Raw genomic sequence first — 17,863 nt, 5'->3', positions numbered from 1 at the left:
TTATCTCAAATAGGTGGTCACTTCATTTTGCGGTTTTAAGCTGTGTAAATATAATTTTTTTTTGGTTTGGTATAAAACAGTGGTCATATTATTCAGTGGAAATATGTCTTTCAGGGATCAGTTACTTCCTAGAATCCTATTAGCAACAGTCAATGACAGACAGTGATTTACTGTAGGGAGCGAGGTAGTTCAGTGAAGCCTTTCAAGTGTTATGCACAGGAGGTTTTCCTATGAAGGGCAATTAACACACAACATTGATATTTTTGCCTGAGTTGCATGTGTTTCAGAAAGCAGCATGCTTATTAATACAACTAATAACTCACACTGTTGGAATGCTTTTGTAGGAAGGCTGACAGTGCTAAATTCAAGTCTATAGTTTATGCTGCCTGCTGTGGGTTTTTCCCTGTGAATATTACTTAGAATACAGGTTTATGTTAATAGCTGTCACTGTTACCTTGGCTTGAGATATTCTGCAAATTCAGAATTTACTGAATGGAAAGGTTTTGTTTAAATTTGTGGGTTGTTGTATTTTTGTTTGGTTGGATTTTTTTGGTTTTTTGTGGGGTTTTTTAGGGTCTTTTTTTAGGTTTTTTAATTGCAGAGATAAATTCAGCATTGAAAAATTGTTTGCATCCCTTTATAACACTTGATTTTACCCCTTCCCAACCTGTTTACCCTGTTGAATTCAAACCTAGGGGTTTTTGCATCTTTTATCATGTAACCAGCTGTGCATCGTATCTCTTCCAGTTCCTTTATATATAGGCTTGTGAATTTTTGCTCTAATTTGAGGAGTAATGTCCTAAACCAGGTATACAGTCTATTTGCTTCCTCTTACCATGATGATTATACTAGAATAGCTTATATTTGCCCACTTAAAAACTTCTGCTTGACTGCTGAGTAAAAAAAATTTGTTAGAATACTTTCATAGCCTGAAAGAAATGGTTTGACAAATGCACTCTAGAAAGCATTAGAAGAGCTCTTCTGTCTGCCTGTGGAGCCATTGTCAGTGTCAGTTTTCTGCATTCAGGGTTCACTACTGCTTCTGTGAACTGTCAAGTTCTTTTGGTCTTCATGCTTTTAGAACAAAATGAAATGCATGTTGTTTGCAGGCCATATATGCATGTCAGTATAAATTCAGAAGCTAGTCTGTGCACTGGTATTTGCCTTTTCCAGAATTTGTGATGGATTCTTTTTATGTATTCTTACATTGCATAATTTCTAATATAATATTTTTACTATGTTACTCTTACGTTATTCTGTGAAGTGAATTAATGAAATAATTCATGATACTGGGAAAAAAAACAAATGTAGGAACATAATTCTTTTGACTCTAACATCAGTTTTACTAGCTTTTTAGATACGCTTTTCTGATTTTCTTCTTACTTTTTCTTTCAATGTTATATTCCTAGAAAATACATAATTGGAGCTGAAAAGCAATGGGGAGTAGTTATCATAAATAGGAAGCAAAACATAGTTGTAATGTCAGTGTAGTAGAATTGAAGTTGTGGTTCTAGAGACTATGTAAGAGACTTAAGTCAAGAGACTACTTCTCTTTCCATGGTTAAGTTACTGCAGCACAGTACAGTTTTTCCTTCACAGGATAAATACAGAATATTTGTTATATTCTATATATATATACAACAGCTGCATCATGGCCTTTCTGCTGTGTTGTAATGCTTTATCTGTGTTCATGTCATCATTTGCAATGATTACATACTGGGATAATTTCTTGGCACAATGGAAAAAAAAATTATGTGTAAAAATTACCTTTATCTTCAAAGCTATATGTGGAAAATATTCCAGTCATGGTTGAAAACACAGTTGCAGAACAGAAGAAGGTGTTGCTTCTGTTCTTAGGGCTGTTGTTCATCTGTGCTTGTAACTTAAAACAGTCTCATTTCTTCCTAAAATGTGCAAATGCATCCAGAGTGATTTTTAGAAAAAGGTGAAAGTACATATAGAGTGTAACAGTGGAATTCTTTGTATATGCTTATTATGCAAAAGGTATACTTTAAAAATAAATGTAAAAACATTGATAGCATAGCTAATAATCATAGTTATTTTAAATATGGGAGTGGTCACAAAGATTTTCCTAAAATTTTATCTGACTGTCCAATTTATACTTTAAACAGGTTGTATTCCATTTGGGGTTTTAATCACTTATGAGGATGCTGAGGTTTTCTTAGCAATAAGGATACAGATCTGCAGAAGGGTCAGGGTTGTGTTTCTTTCTGGCTTGCTTCACCAGAAGCCTCTGTGAAGACTGCAAATGTGTTTCTGCAGCATATGAAAGATTAAGTTGGTAGATCCCAGCCCCACAGTAGGTGCTGGTTGTTACTTCTGACTGTAAAGTGGCAGTCTATGCATCTTTATCCTGTTGTCTGGATTGGTGTCTGAGTGGAATTGCTATTCCTGTTTCATCATATCAGGTGAAATCCCTTCCAGGCAGACACCAAGAATGTTTCAGGTATCAGTCCACTGTTCAGATCAACCAGAAAAAAAAACCAACAAACTGTCTGATCTGGAGAGAGTTCTAGGTAGGAGGATAGACCACAGCAGGAGCCACGCCTTGTCCTTTGCAGCAAGTAGTCACTTCCATCTGTCACTGTCATTAGAAGTACAGACAAGTACACACAACTGTCAAGCTGAGTTTTGGAAGTTTCTACTGTCTTGCATGCACAAAAATACTTCTCTGGCTACAGGACATAACAATGAAGTTTTATTACATCTAGCAGAGCTTTTGTGTAACACGGAGCTCTCTAAAAAAAAAATCCAAAGTATTTAGAGTCAGGGTCTTTGATGCTTACAAGAGTTAGTGAAAGAAGCAGGCAACAGTCAAGAATAAAAACAAAAATTCAGAACCTAGTGACTTGGTTTATGTGGAGTGGTGAACTATTCTTCAACCATGATGTAAGTCAAGTTAAAATGTAAGACTGCCTAATGCAAATACTGCAAGATACTATTTGATAAATAGTTATCAGCCCTGGGAGTCTGGTGAGTGTTCTTGTGGAAATTGAAGAAAGAAGTTACAGGTTTTGTTTCATAGTGGTAGTGAATAACTGAAGCCTTGCTGTAGGCAGCCCTGCATGTCTACCACTCTGCCTGTTGTGCAGCAGCTTTCATACTGAAAAAAAGAGAACTCAAGCCCAGAGACAACTCAAGCCCATATACCTGCTCATTGGTCATCATTACCCTTCGGCACATTCCACCTCTCCAGTGCCAACTCTCTTACCTCTTTTTAGCCCTTCTATCGCACACATGGAATTTTTCACTCCATACTTGCTGCTTTCCAAGCCTCCCTGACCTCTGTGCTGTTGCCTCGAGCTGCAAGCCTCAGTCTGTGTTCCTGCACCAAATGCCACCACGGGTCTTGCAACAGAGCAAGCTCAGGAGCTGCTGCCTCGCACAGGAGCAAGTTACCGCGTTCAGCTCATCTGCAGTAACTTGCTCCTGTGAGAGGCAGCGGCTCCTGGCTCCACCTTGCTCCTTTATTTCTCCACATGCTTCTTTCTGGAAAACTCATTCTGTAGTCTGCACAGCAGCACTGAGATCCAGATAGCCCAGAGGGAAACTTCCAGCTGGTTTGTGGATGTCTGGTCAGAAGTTATGTTTTCAGCTCTGTGGTTTGCGTGACCCTGTTTGTTAGCCTGGGCAGACTTTCAAGGCAAGCCCTTGGAGTCTGAAGGGGTCAGCATTGGGGTTAGGGTCAAGCTGAACAAGATGTGGGGTGATTCTTTGATACCTACTTTCTGCCTTCACTTAACAGCTGTAGTATTGATGTGTTGGTGAGCTGTGCCTGAAACTTTGTCAAGAATATCGTGAAATGCCACCTTTATCTTAACAAACAGCTCTGAGTGAGTTACTGGGGACAGATCATGCGTGGAGGAAAGGAAGTGATCAGACTTTTTCAAAACGTGCTGTCCTCACAAAGTTCATAGCCAGGGTTGTTCCATTTCCCATGGCCAAATGTGGTAGGAAGGAGGCTGGGACTGTCCCTGCCCTCAAAGCAAGGTCAGCTGTGCTGATGTAGGGTGAGCTCTGTGCTAAGTTGGTCCTTGCTGCTGAAGCCCTAATCCACCACTCAACTTCAGCCCAGAGCTCTCTTCCGATTCTTTCCAACCCAAGGGATTCGTTGTCACTCCTTTATACCCATCATCCCTCTCATGTTCCACATTTCCTGCCATCTCACTCTGTCTTATTCTGAGTTTGCTTTCATCCAAGCTCTTATTCCTGTCCTGTATTTATTTGAATTTATCCCCTTCATCACTGTTAACACCACATTTTCTTATGGATCACTGTTCCCACTCATAGAAGTCAGCTTCCCCCACAAGCAGCAATACCTAGCTCTAGAATCTTGAATTTTGAAAACTTTGGGTATGTTTTACATTCCAGAAAAGGATGAATCTAGGGTTCTGAAGGCAGAAAATAGGGAATTTGGTGGTAACTATATGGCAGCGTTTTCTCGGTACTGGAAGGGCCTGTAAGACCTTGCCGTTGTATTGGTGTGGGTTGGAAATGTTCATCCTGGTACTTTTTAGGTACTTTTTGTTGTTTGTGGTTTTTTATGCTGTTTACATAGAACAGAATGATGCAGCCCAAATAGGTACATCAGGCTGGAAGTCTGCTCACTTAGGTATATGGGACACAAGGGGCATGGGGGAGTGTAATGTTACATTGCACAGCACATCTTAAAGACCAGCATGTCTTGGAGTAATGTTTCTTTTCTTCTACTTACTGAAAAATAATGAAAATTGTTGTTAATAATGTATTGAATGGATGAAACTAGAAATAAGATACACATTTATCTGTAAGCTATATCATCAGTTGAGGCAACTTTGTTTATTGCTACATATTTTCCACTTAAAGTAAATATATGTATTGAAGTGCCAGCAGGCATTTGCATTTTTTAACAGTTATGTCTCATAATTTTAAGGTCATTATTTGAATGTGAAATTCAAAGATGATAATTATGTTGTTAAACTGTCACCACAGTTTCATTGGCTGGTATTGATTCTGGCCAATTACAGGTGATGTCCAACAGAGTTAGATTTTGAGTGCTGCTGTTTTGAGAACAGAACAGTGCAAATGTGAACTTAAGAAAAAGAAAACTGACATTTTAAAAGAAAGTATTTGCATAAGGAAACATGAAAGTGCTTATAACCAACCTGCTTACTTTCCTTACTGGAAAGTCTTTGAAGAAAAAGGGTAATTAGTTGAGAGCTTTAGCAGTGAGTAGCTCTATCAATTTAGACATGTTTCAGTTAATGGTATAAAGTTAATTTTAGATACTTTAAAAATGCACCCTGGTTGTGTGGTAAAGAAAAACTGTAACAATGACTACATATAACCTGAACTTCCCCATAGGTGAGGAGTACATTTTATTAAGAACTTTTAGGGGTCAGTCATGGTGATATCCTGTGGGAAAGATTGGTATGTACTCCTGTATGTCACCTGTCTCCTTGATGGCACATCATTTTTTTGATACTGTGACTAGTGACTGCTGAGGGAGCTATAAGACTCTTGTCATAGCTTGGCCTGTCTAGAGCCTCAGCAGTACAGTGACTCAGGACTCTACTGTGTGAGCTCAGTTTCTGAAATATGGAGACTATGCTGATACCATAGAATCACAGAATGATTTGGGTTGGAAGGGACCTTAAAGATCATCTAATTCCAACCAGGCCTTGAACATTTCCGGGGATGGGAGCATCCAGAGCTCCTCTGGACAACCTGTGTCAGCGTCTCACCACCCTCACATTAAAGAATTAATTCCTAATAGCTAATCTAAATCTGCCCTCTTTCAGTTTGAAACTCTTCCCCCTTGTCCTATCACTAATACCCTTGTAAAAAGTCCCTCTCCAAACATTTCAGTAGGCCCCTTCAGTTCTGGAAGACCATTGTAAACTCTTCCCTCTTGTCCTATCACTAATACCCTTGTAAAAAGTCCCTCTCCAAGCATTTCAGTAGGCCCCTTCAGTTCTGGAAGACCACTGTAAGTTCTTCTCAGAGTTGTCTTCAGGCTGTACAACCTCATCTCTCTCTGCCTCTGCTCAGTTGGTAGGTGCTCCGGTCCCTTGATGATCTTCATGGCCCTCTTCTGGACCTGCTCAAAGAGCTCAATGTCTTTTTTATGCTGGGAACTCCAGAACTGGACACAGTACTCCAGCTGGGGTCTCACAAGAGCAGAGTAGAGGGGGAGAATCACCTCCCTCAAGCTGCTTTTGATGCAGCTCAGGATACAGCTGGCTTTCTGGGCTGCAGTGCACATTGCCGGCTCATGTCCAGCTTTTCATCCACCAATACCCCAAGGCCTTCTCGTCAGGGCTGCTCACAAAGAGAACTCAAGAAAGACCCTGAAGTAAAAGAGTTTATACTAGTTATGAGGCTAAGAATTCTTTTAGTTGCTCAGGCTCTTTAGAGGGAGGAAAAAAAAATATTTCACGGCATTATCATCGTATTTGGATTCTCATTTCAGCCTCGTTGACTGCTTATACAGAAAACTGTGTTGATGATACAATTTTGAAATTCAAAACTCAAGAGGAATCCTGAAACCTAAAGAAACAAAGAATATGACCTTTTATGTAAGCAAGGGAGAGTTACAAATAACTCTCCATTCCCTAAACTTTTTGCTAACATTACAGTGAATTAACATTGCCCTTTTAAGTGACTTATGAATACGAATTTAAAAAGTAAGTAAAATACTTTTCAGCCAAGGCAGTGACGAGTGGATAAATAGCAGTAAGCTTGTGCTTCTGTGTCAGTATCTGTCTTGTTAAGAAGGGAAATTCTTGCAGTACTTTTGCAGGTTTTGGGTGCACCTCAGTGACAGCAAGTTAAGCAGTGTAAACTGCTGTCATCTACTGGAAAGATTAATCTTAAGGTTCCCTAGGCATTCATTACTTCTAACTAAAGGCATCCTAAAGACTCAAGATTGCTAATGATCCTACATTTCTGTCCAGTAAAGAAAACAGTGTAAAGAAGACTAACCATGTGGGAATAATCACAATATGTCTTCTATTTTTTTAAGTGTCTTGATAGAAATGTAGTTCATGGATTATTTTTTTTTTTCTTCTCTGCCACACAAAACTTTGGTACAGTTCTTTTTAAGAATATTGTTTTTTCCTTAGAGTGCCTCTCTGTTAAATACAGTGATGTACCCTGAATCCTTTTTAGACCTCAGACTTGAGCAGAATGATGCCCACATTCATACTTGTTTCTGGTTATTTAATTCGTCTTTGAGGCCTTACTACTAAAGGGAATGGACTGTAAAATTGGAGTAAAATATAAAATAGCAAACAATGAAAGCCTGGAGCTGCTGAAGAGCATGGTGGGTTTAAAGTGTCCCTTTTATTCAAAACAGAAACTCTTTCAAATGTCATCAAAAGTTCTCCTTATTATGTAGTGCCTGTACTTGACTGCAACACTTTGGAGCCTCTAAACTGGAAGGGAGTGACTGCTGTGCCTTTGCTTAGCAAGAGACATTGTGACTGTCCAGTTGGAACAGCAGAGTGCTCTGCTACCCATTTTTTGCTGACCAGGGATATTTTTGTCTTCCTGTTCATAGCAGTAGCACCCTAATGCTCCTCTGGAATCTGGAGTTTGTGTAGGAGTAACACTGACTTACAGAGTATCTGCAGAAATCAAGCTGACTCTTCCAGAAGCACCAGCAGTCACTTCTATTTATCCCACTGCCCCTCTGGATCGTGGTGGGGTAATCAACAACTTTTTATAGGGACCTGAAAAGAACAGCAGGCACAAGCAGCATCTCTGGCTCTTTTTGTTTAGAAAGCCATTAGATAGTATGGCAGAGATTGATTTCTCTACTTATAACTATGTCATTTTTGTATTACTGTGCATACTTTTATTGGTCTTAATCTGCCTTACCTCTTAGGCCTGCTGCTCTGAATGTGTGTTCACTAATCTTTTCTCTTGCTGTCCCTTTGTCTCTAAAGATCTCTAATAAATAGAAAAGGCACATACGTGTTGTTTTTCCATGTTGCTGTGTGAAATCCACCACAAAGAAGCCTGTGAAATGGTTTTGTTGGAAAGCTGCTTGCACCAAACCCATGAAATACCAGTGTGCATCCATCTTTAATGCGCTCCTTTCCTTTTTCCCAGTAGTTCAAATAGAATCCTGTAGTTAGCTTTTCAGAGGTAGCTCTTGATGTCATAACAAAACTTGTTACCCTGCTAGGGTTCTGTAATAACTATTGGAGATGCAAAAAAACCCCACAAAACCAAAAACACACAAGCAAAAAAATAAAACCAAAACCACCTTATGGATATGAAGTGATATCTTAAAAGATTTTTTTCATTTTTTTAGGCTACTCACCCAGAATGTTGGTCTTCTTTATGTTGGAAACTTTGACAGACCTTTTGCACAAATTAAGGTACGATTAATAAGCTGGGGGGGAGGTGGCTGTTTAAATTATTTAACTGCTGAATGTTTACATCTTGATTTAGAGGACTTCAAGTTATTAATACAACTTCACAGAAAATAATGGGAAATAGTGCTACTTTGATAATGTTTGCCATATTCTGGGTTTGCTTCTAGTTACATTTGTGTGCTCAAAAAGTGTAGTTTTTCCTATGAACTTTTGGTTGGTTTTGACTTTGATTAGCAGTTGTTCTTTTTTGTTGGCTTTTTTTGTTGTTTGTTTTTTGTTGTTGTTGTTTAGAATACCTTGTTACTACCAGAGACATTTAAAAACAAAATTGCTTTTGGAACTCTGTAATTCTTTTAAGTGATCCTTGACAATGAAAAAACTGCAGTGAAAAGCATGGGTTGTTTTCCCAGTATTATTAGATTTATTGTGAAAGACTTGAACAATTGCTGGAAAATCATTTGTCCTTTATGACTTACTGTTTGTCTTCTTCGGTTAAACAATAATATTTCACATTTCTAATTGCTAGTTACTAATTAGTTATTGTCATGCCACTTGCAAACAAAAATATTTTACTATGGTATACAGACTGATTTTGATGAATTTCATTGGGATTTTTCTTAGGATAAAGAAAAGGGAAGCATTAGCATGTTGGTCATTACAGTGGGATATGGAAATGTAGTATTTGTTTTAGAATGCTGAAATGTTCTCATGTCCCAGATGATACCTGTAATTACTACATGTTCTGCACTCTTGGCAGCATTGGCTTCTCCATCATGAGCACATCCTTGTGCTTCTCAGAATTTTAAAAGCCTTGTTGTTTTTTTTTTACATCAAAATGAAACTTAATTTCTAAAACTCATATGTGCTCCTCTACCATCTCTAATTACATTACTTAAGAACAGCATTCCCAACCATATCTAGCTAATACTTACTCTAACTTAAACATTAGTACTGTTTTAGAATTACTGCAAAAGGACAGATGCATGCCTTTCATCCTCCCAGTTCCTTCTCTCTTGTCTCTGCTGTTCCTACATGTATGTTATTCGGTTTGGCTCATAATCAAACATTTTAGATGTTTCTTGCATGAAAACTTGTGCTGCAAGAAGTCCCAGCACAATCTTGCAGACTTCAAGTACCAGCCTTTCAGAATAAAGCTTGTTGAAATGTTCTCCCATTTCAAAGAGGCCCCATTCCTGCCCTCGCCTGCCCCATCCGTTTCCAACAAATGGCAGCATACTGAGGAGTTTTTCTCCATGGCTGGGAAGAGTTTGTAAGTTGACTTGGTGGATTTGAAAGAGAAGAGGTGTGTACTGCTGTAATTTTCAGCCATTTGCAGTCAGCAGTGCTCCTCGTCTTCCCACCACCTGCAGCCAGGGAGAGGCCCTTCAGCTCACAGGACAGTGGCAAAGCAGATGCCATGTAGGATCAAACTGCAGGATTGAGTATTACTATCACTAGCAAATGCTTAGGGGAGAGAATCCAAAACCAGGATAAATACACAGGATAAACACAGCCAGTTCTTTGCAGTTTGCATGCAAGACCTTCTCTGCTGGAAGTTGTATCTGCCTCCTTAAAAAACCTAGTTGGACCTTTCCTCTCTGTTTGTGCCTAAGGGAGTGTCCACTACATTTTCAACATACAAAGCCATACTAGCACTGTGAGTTAAGATATTATTTTACTTCTTTTAAACCTGTTGCCTTGGAGCTCATTTTGATTCAACCTTGGCCTTATATCAGGAGAAATGGTGAGCAGAGATTCTCTACTCCTGACTTCATCTCTCCTACATTGCCCCTATCTTGCATCTTACAAGCTGCAAAAAATTTAATCTATTTAATCCCTCCCTGATCCAGCTATTCAGTATCTACAATAAATACTGGTTTTGTTCTGTGTACCCTTCTTTATTTCTCCTGTTGCCTTATTTAGGGTAGGGAATGACACAATACTCAAGATGTGGGCACAGTGATGTTTTCTCTTCTGTTTGCTTGTCTTATGTTATATATGGTACAGTGCTTGGTAAATATCTGACATACATTTACTTTGAGTAGGTTACTATTAGACTTTCTGGTTATATATCGTGGGTGTAGTTTCATACTAGATGTTGTTTGCCACAGAATAGGTAATGCAGATATTAAAAATAACTTTCAGTTACTACCTAGGAAAAACAAAGTTTATTATCCACTACATTACTGTAGATTACATATGAATATTTGAATAAGGTAATTCCACCAGCTGTTCTCTCTAAAATGTAACTTCTATTTTTGGAGCTGTAGGGCCTAAATATGCACATGGGTGCTTTTCTTTGTTTCTGGTGCTAAAGGTAATCCTGAAGTGGAAAGGTAGTTTGTCTTGTGTGGATTGTATTAGCTGCAACTGGGAAATGGCATGCAGTTATAAAAACAATAAGCTTTTTAAATTTAGGCTCCTATCTGATTTCTCAGAGATTCTAGAAGGAAATTGGCTTCACTCAGCAGGAGGAATTGGTATAGAGTGATGGGATTATACTCTCTTGGACACATCTTGGCACCAAAAAATGTGGAGTATTAATTTCAAATATTAATTGACATTAAGAGCTAGTGCTGTGAAAATAAAGTACATGTACTTTGGAGACATAGAATGTTTTTTGTAACTGTTGACACAAGTTTCTTTCATTCTTTCTCCAGCAGTTGTTCAGGTCTTTCATATGTATTTGGTAATGATTTCACAAGTTAAAAGCTTGTGAACCACACTTGGTCTTGGAATATGGCAGAGCCTTTTAGTTCAGATCTGCTTTTGCTCACTGTGTGATGGATTGATCTCTCTTATTAAATAAATGACCCATTCGTGTTCATTTGCAAACATCCCAAGTATTATGCATTCTATTAAGATATGGTGTTTCTTGCCAAATGTGTGCACTAAGGAGTGCCCCAAACCACTACACTCCTCTCTTGGTGTAGATTTATTACTCAGAGTGAACAATCATTATACAGCAATACTTGGGTGCATTTTAGTGCACTTTCAGTTGGACAAATAGGAATGTTACCAGGCTTTTGAAATATTCATAGTAAACAGGAGCTGCCATGCTAGTACTCATAAATTCATGTTTCAATTTATGTGCATTTACAAAACTGCAAAGAGGGAAACTCCTTATCAAAGTATCTCTTCTCAAATGCAAACAAGTTTGATTTTCCAGAACTGTGCAGGAAGGTAATTGCACCAGTGTCTTTGATGATGAAGACTGTAGATGGCAAGTCTGGGAAGAGATTTTGAAATACTAATGTCTTTTCTGGGATTATTTTTCTATGTCTGTCTTTCTCATATGCAATAATTCATTAATATTTATGTATATTAATATTTATGATGTTTCTGAGATGTATATGAACTGGTAAGATGAACCTAAATTACCTGATCTTCCTCTTCCTGACTTGCTTTCAGTGGTATCAGTGGTAGTGGTTGATAGATGTTTGATCTCAGTACTTCATTATACAAAAGGAATGTGAAGCAGACTCCTCAAGATTTTAAATTCTGTCTCTGCTAATGGGTAGATTAGAAGAAATGAAAAAAAAGTGTGTTTTCCTGGCTTGAGGCAGCTGCCTGGGACTTAAAATGTACCTGTTCATAGATATTGCAAGATTTTTGTATGCTGCTACTTTGAACAGAGTTCACGATACAGAATTTCCAAGTTACTGCATAATGCTTGAGATTGCTCTTCTCCTAGGGTAGTATTCAGTGAGTTTCAGTGAATAAATGATAAAATGATGGCTATTTTGGTTAGCTGGTGAGAGTACTAAAGGAATCAATGATTTTAGGGTCACTAAATTCACTGCAGCAATGAATTCTCATTTTCAGGGGACTGTTCTTTCTATTGAAGGAATTTCTTTCATATACAGCAGTTCCTCTTATAATTTCATTGTATTAAGTTATTCTAATTTATTGTTTAATTCTAGCATCTGTTCAAAGGTGGTGTAGAACAGTTTCACCATAACTGTTTACTTTTTTTAACTTTTTACATTTAAGTAGCTATGTTAGTAGCAGTAGTTACTATCATATACTTCTGCATTCAATCAAGAACTTGGGAGTAATTCAATGATTGCAGCTTTTTTTGGATCTTAAGTGGCTGTATTTATTAAATATCCCATGGAAACTGAATGAAATTAGGAGGGTTTCTCTGAGTGACGATCTTGATCAGCAAGATAAATTATTGACATCAGCTGAAATTAAATGGCAAAATTTCATAAATCTACTGTAAATATTGTTCATATTCCTTACTAACAATGAGATATTAACAGGAAAAAAAATAACAGTAATTTCACTGTCCCACCATATGTAGTAGTTGCCTGATGGAAGAGTGTATTATAGGAGTTTTAACCTACTTAGAGTCTTCATAACATACATGACCCATTTTTTTTTTTTTTAAACAGATTTTTTCTGTGTAGATCAAAATGAAAACTTAGTTACACTGTATCCAGTAATTATAAAGAGAATTATATTTTTTAATCAATTCATTAGTATTGAAAGTTTTTGCAGTTCAGTTCCTAGCTGCTTCTGGGATTAGGGGGAACTGTTCAGCACACTGTGTTCTCCATTATTAATCAGTAATGAAGCTTCTGGCAGTCTTTACTATTGAGCTAATGACTAGTTTCATTTTGGGCTCCTAACGCATTAAATTACCATTTAAATAAAGATTAATTACTGCTATTTTATTTTTAGTATTTTAAGAGTAGTTATTATAAAGTTTCATAATAAATACTACTTCGTTCAAAAGATAATTGTTCAGTTTAATAGAATATGGGGACAGATATGGTGAAAGGAATATTTTGGAAGTAGTGATGTGTTCTTAGTATTTTGTTACTGTTGTAGGTGTCCAGTGGAAAGATTCTGAAGTTGTAAGTTTGCTTCTGGGGAACTTTCTGCTGTAGTTACTGCAGTCTTGCTGTTAAGGACTAGCAAGAAATCAAGCTCTCTCCTCTGACCTGCAGCTCAGTAGCCATTATGTGTGATTTTATTAAAGTTGAGAACAGTATTAATGCTTGCTGAGACAGCTAAACCTACCACCCACACTCTAGGACTGCTGTTCGATTCTAAGCTGTTATTTGCCCAACTGTCTCCTTTTCCTTCAGCCAATACATTTTTTACTTAAAACATGATAAGCATAGTGGAATTCTGCCAGGGAGATGCCTTGCAATGTATAATTACCCCAGAATAATTTTTCTCATTGTATCACATCAAAATCAGTAGACCCCCCCCAATACAAATCCATCCACCTTTACTTTAAGATCTGCAGGAAACTTACCAGAGCCTCAGAGAATTTACTGTAATGTTCCCAGGAGCTGAAACATGTTCAACACAGCTGCTTTACCTTCGTCTAGACACAGAGTCTGAACTGATGTCTGAGAACCAGGCTAGACCTCATTTGTGACTCCTTTAGCAGTAGCAGACATCTGTAAATGATTACTGAAGTGATTAGCCACAATTTACCAAACAAACTTTCCCTGAAAGAAAGAGGACAAAGGTGTGACTTGGTGAACTTGCTGCTTTCACAAGCTTATTTCTTAAGCTAGGATAAGCTGCTGATTTCTTGACTGCAGCTGGCATGTTTTTCTTCCCTGAGTGACAGTGACTACTACTACCAAGTCGTGATTCTTAGGCTGGGGAGACTGCAGTCTGGAGAAGAGGAGGCTCAGGGGAGACCTCATCACTCTCTACAACTCCCTGAAAGGAGGGTGTAGCCAGTGGGGGTTGGTCTCTTTTCCCAGGCAACTCTTAGCAAGACAAGAGGGCACGGTCTCAAGTTGTGCCACGGGAGGTTTAGGTTGGATATTAGAAAGAATTTCTTTACCGAGAGGGTGATCAGGCATTGGAATGGGCTGCCCAGGGAAGTAGTGGATTCTCCATCCCTGGAGATATTTAAAAAGAGACTGGATGTGGCACTCAGTGCCATGGTCTGGTAACTGCAGAGGTAGTGGATCAAGGATTGGACTTGATGATCTCTGAGGTCCCTTCCAACCCAGCCAATTCTATGATTCTATATGGAGCACCTTGTTTAGGGTGCAGCCCTTCAGATTGCTCCAAACATAGGAGGAGAATTAGGTCAGCTTTCCCCATTCACTCAGTTGTCCTGATGGAGCTCCACAGCAATGTGGTCTGTACAGCCTTTTAGCAAAATACATGTACAAGTCTTCCCTCTGTGCCTCTTCGCAGACAGAAAGAGTATGTTGATGCCCTAATTATTTGACACTTTGCTTACTGGCCTTTCATTTCCTGTTTATCATGGTGAAGTCATAGCTTGAATCTTGTTTTGGTTGCCTGTCTCCTTCTTACTATTTTGTGCTGTTAGGGTGTTGTGTGTGATCTGAAATGCCACGGAAAAAAACATAAGGATATCATGTCTTCAGCTCAAATAAAAAGACAAATACAGTCCTAGAATCTCTGGACTGAGGGGTTCCTGAGAAAATGGAAATACAGATTTATCTATACGTGTTTGATTCTAGTTGTTCGTGTTGAAGACAAATGATTTCAAAGTGAAAGAGACACCACTGGGTTGGACAGAGGGCTGTCAAATGAAAGAAAAACAGTGGTTACTTGCTCAGTTAGCTTAGTAAGATAGTGTCAGAGTAGAATTATTTTGTCTTCATAGTAGTAGAATTAACGCAGGCAGTGAGGCAAAGAAGAAGGGAGAAGATTGTTTTAAAGTAGGAAAGTAATGATAGGAGAACAAATTCATTATGTTGGACAGAAATGACTTTATTCTGAAAGCTGAAGAATACTTCTGAGAGCTGCAGATTTGAATCCAACTTCCACTAGAAACACCTTACAGTGTTGAGAAGGAATGTGATAATTACATGATTTGATGACTGTGAAAGAAGATAAACTCAGAAAATCTGAGTCCCTACAAACTCAGTCACTGTGAATTTAAAAACACAGATTGAGGATAAAGCTGTGTAATGTACTACCTCTTCTGAAATTCAAGCTAAATCTTTAGGATAAAGTAATCAATATTAGTAATGTATATTTATTCTTGTTAGAAGTTTCCAAAGAGGACTGGAGGGTGCCTCTAATGTTCTGTAAAGTTTTGTGGGATGTTACAGGAGATGTTACAGTCCTCATGCTAGATATGGAAGCTGCACTGGGCATTGCTGGAATTGCTAGGACTGAGCTGTCAAGAAGCTGCATAAGGAATCTCTTCCTCTTTCTTACTCTGTCTTTTGTGGAAAGCACCCATAGCTGTGTGTGTCATGCAGAACTCAACACATGGAGACAGTTTTAGCACCAACATTTAAAAAATGGGGCTGATTGCCAGGTAATTTTTCAAAATAAACTTCTCAGGGGAATGAGACTTTAAGCTTAATTCCTTCTGTTTGTTGTTACAAGATGAGCATGTACAGTCTTCTCATGGGAAGTCACAGAATGCCTTCTGGTGCCTGAGCCTGTCTTCCTCTCCTTGCTTTCTTCTACACTGATTGTCATATAAAGAACTGAGTCAAATTCAACATGATAACTTCAGGGTGCTCATGTGGTCTGGTATATGTTAAAAGTTACCTGGTGTAGAGTATGGGCTGTGTTTTCCTTCCTCAGAAACGAAGGAAGGTTTCACATTATAAATAAAACTAATTCTCAGCAGTGAGAGGGTTTTCAGGAGGGCAGCCTAAGACTTGAAGTGAATCTGACACAACCTGCAGTGGTTACACATTTTGCTATTTTCTCTCCCAAGTTCAAGGTGCCTTTCTTTGACTTTGTGTCCTAAACAATAATCTGAAAAAAAGTCTGAATTTTTGACAGCAGTAACAGAAACTCTGAGGGGTAAAAAAAAAAATACCCTATCCAAACAGTTTATATCTTCTAAAGAGGTAGAGGTAATGTACTGAACAATCTCCAAGTTGAAAGTGTTGTAAGATGCTAGCAAGAAATCACAACTCAAGTAACATGTTTGTTTAACAGCATTTGCAAAATAGGATAGTTTTGAGCCCTTACTTTGACAATTAATTAGAAAAGGAAAAAAGCATATGCCTTAATTCATTAAGCCTTGAATCTTTTAATTTCTCTATGTCTTGACATTCTTTGGTGCATCTTTTCTCAAGAGCAATTGCTAAGTTGTAAATGCAAGGGATCCTGACTGCCTGTGTGTTTCTCTAGCCACTGGAATATCAGAGCCCTGGGTCCAGCATAGGAATGTTAAGATAACAGGAGTATATTTGAGTAGTAATATATTTTATGTTTGCATTTATATTACAGTAGATGCCAGCTTATGGTGGGCATTTTTACTTTTTACAGACACACTGAGGGGAAAAATAATAATAATAAAAAATAATGTAGCCTTGGAACTGGTGATTTAAACAGATAAACAACTACAAAATCTGCATGAGCACTGCAAAACCTGAAGCAGTGATTATGTATGCTGTCACAATTGCAGCCTCTAAGAACAAAATGTTAATGAGCTATAATTTAGGAATTCACTCTGTTCTGATGGATCAGATAGTCCCCATTTCCTTTTTGTCATGATTATGCCTATGAATTCAGTTTAAAAAATTGTTCTTTGTAAAGCATGTGATGTTCCATAGAAGTCCATAGAATTAGGAAGATTACCTCTGCAGATTTCTGTTGTTACTGCCAATAAGACAGAATAATTGGTGCTTGGCTTTGGAGTATGTTTTTTGTCTGGTTTTTTTGTTTTTTTTTTTTATTGGACAGCTTTTGTTGTATCAGCTCCTAGTAGATTTTTGGGATTTTTTTGAAAATCAATCCAAGTTTGTTAAGCATAGGATAAATTAAGCCTTCTGGAAAGGTTAAAATAATAGCTAATTGATTGTAGATCTTAATTTATTGGGGATTTGTATTAGTTTTCTATTTACTCCTATATTAACTGTTTAAGACCAAAAGATCTTCAAATCCTTTTAATGAATATACTAAAAATGAACATATTGCAGTTTTTTAAGCCTTCCATTTCCTGAGCTTTGGAATACAAATACATCCTAGCAATAGAAAATCTGTATGATAAGAATTAATTTCTTTAAAAGCTTAGAAAAACAAGTGCTGACAAAGGAACCTGGTGAAGTCCAGCTTCAAAGAAGGCAAAGAGTCATACAGAAGGGACAGAGCAAGCTGGAGCATTACCTGGCAGCCCAGCAGCTTTACTGGTAAAGGCCAACCATACCCTGGGTTTTGTTGTATAAAGCATAGCTTGCAGGTCAAAGAAAGTCCCTGTACACTGCTCAAGCATCTCTGAGACACTGGGTGCTGTTCTGCACTCCTCAATACAAGAGAAGTTTCCCTGCTGGAGTCACGACTAAGGGTAGAGCATGTTAAAGGGGTTAAAGAAATGGAGTTTCTTTGGTTTTAACAAGAAAATGCAAGGAGTGAGGGAGACCAGTTGCAGTCTTCCATCACCTGAAGTGAGATTGCAGGAAAAAAAAGAGAGCCAGGCACTTTTCAGGGATGTATGGTGAAGAAGAGGGAAGATTCCAGTCACGTGTAAGGAAAACATTTTTGTGGTGAGGTTGGTTGAG

At 38.1% G+C, this 17,863-nt stretch overlaps 1 protein-coding gene across 1 annotated transcript in view; it reads left to right on the top strand.

Annotated features, from left to right (window-relative positions):
* The window catches only part of RNGTT (RNA guanylyltransferase and 5'-phosphatase), a 167,613-nt gene that overhangs the window by 127,205 nt on the left and 22,545 nt on the right, over positions 1 to 17,863 (top strand). Inside the window, exon 14 of the mRNA XM_030448061.1 lies at positions 8,321 to 8,387. Within this exon, the coding sequence (XP_030303921.1) occupies positions 8,321 to 8,387 (67 nt within the window). The remainder of the gene's footprint in view (positions 1 to 8,320; positions 8,388 to 17,863) is intronic.

The sequence above is a fragment of the Calypte anna genome, chromosome 3 (genome assembly GCF_003957555.1).
Source record: "Calypte anna isolate BGI_N300 chromosome 3, bCalAnn1_v1.p, whole genome shotgun sequence".
Lineage (NCBI taxonomy): Eukaryota > Metazoa > Chordata > Aves > Apodiformes > Trochilidae > Calypte > Calypte anna.
Note: the sequence above shows the minus strand (reverse complement) of the source record. Positions and strands in the feature narration are given on the sequence as shown.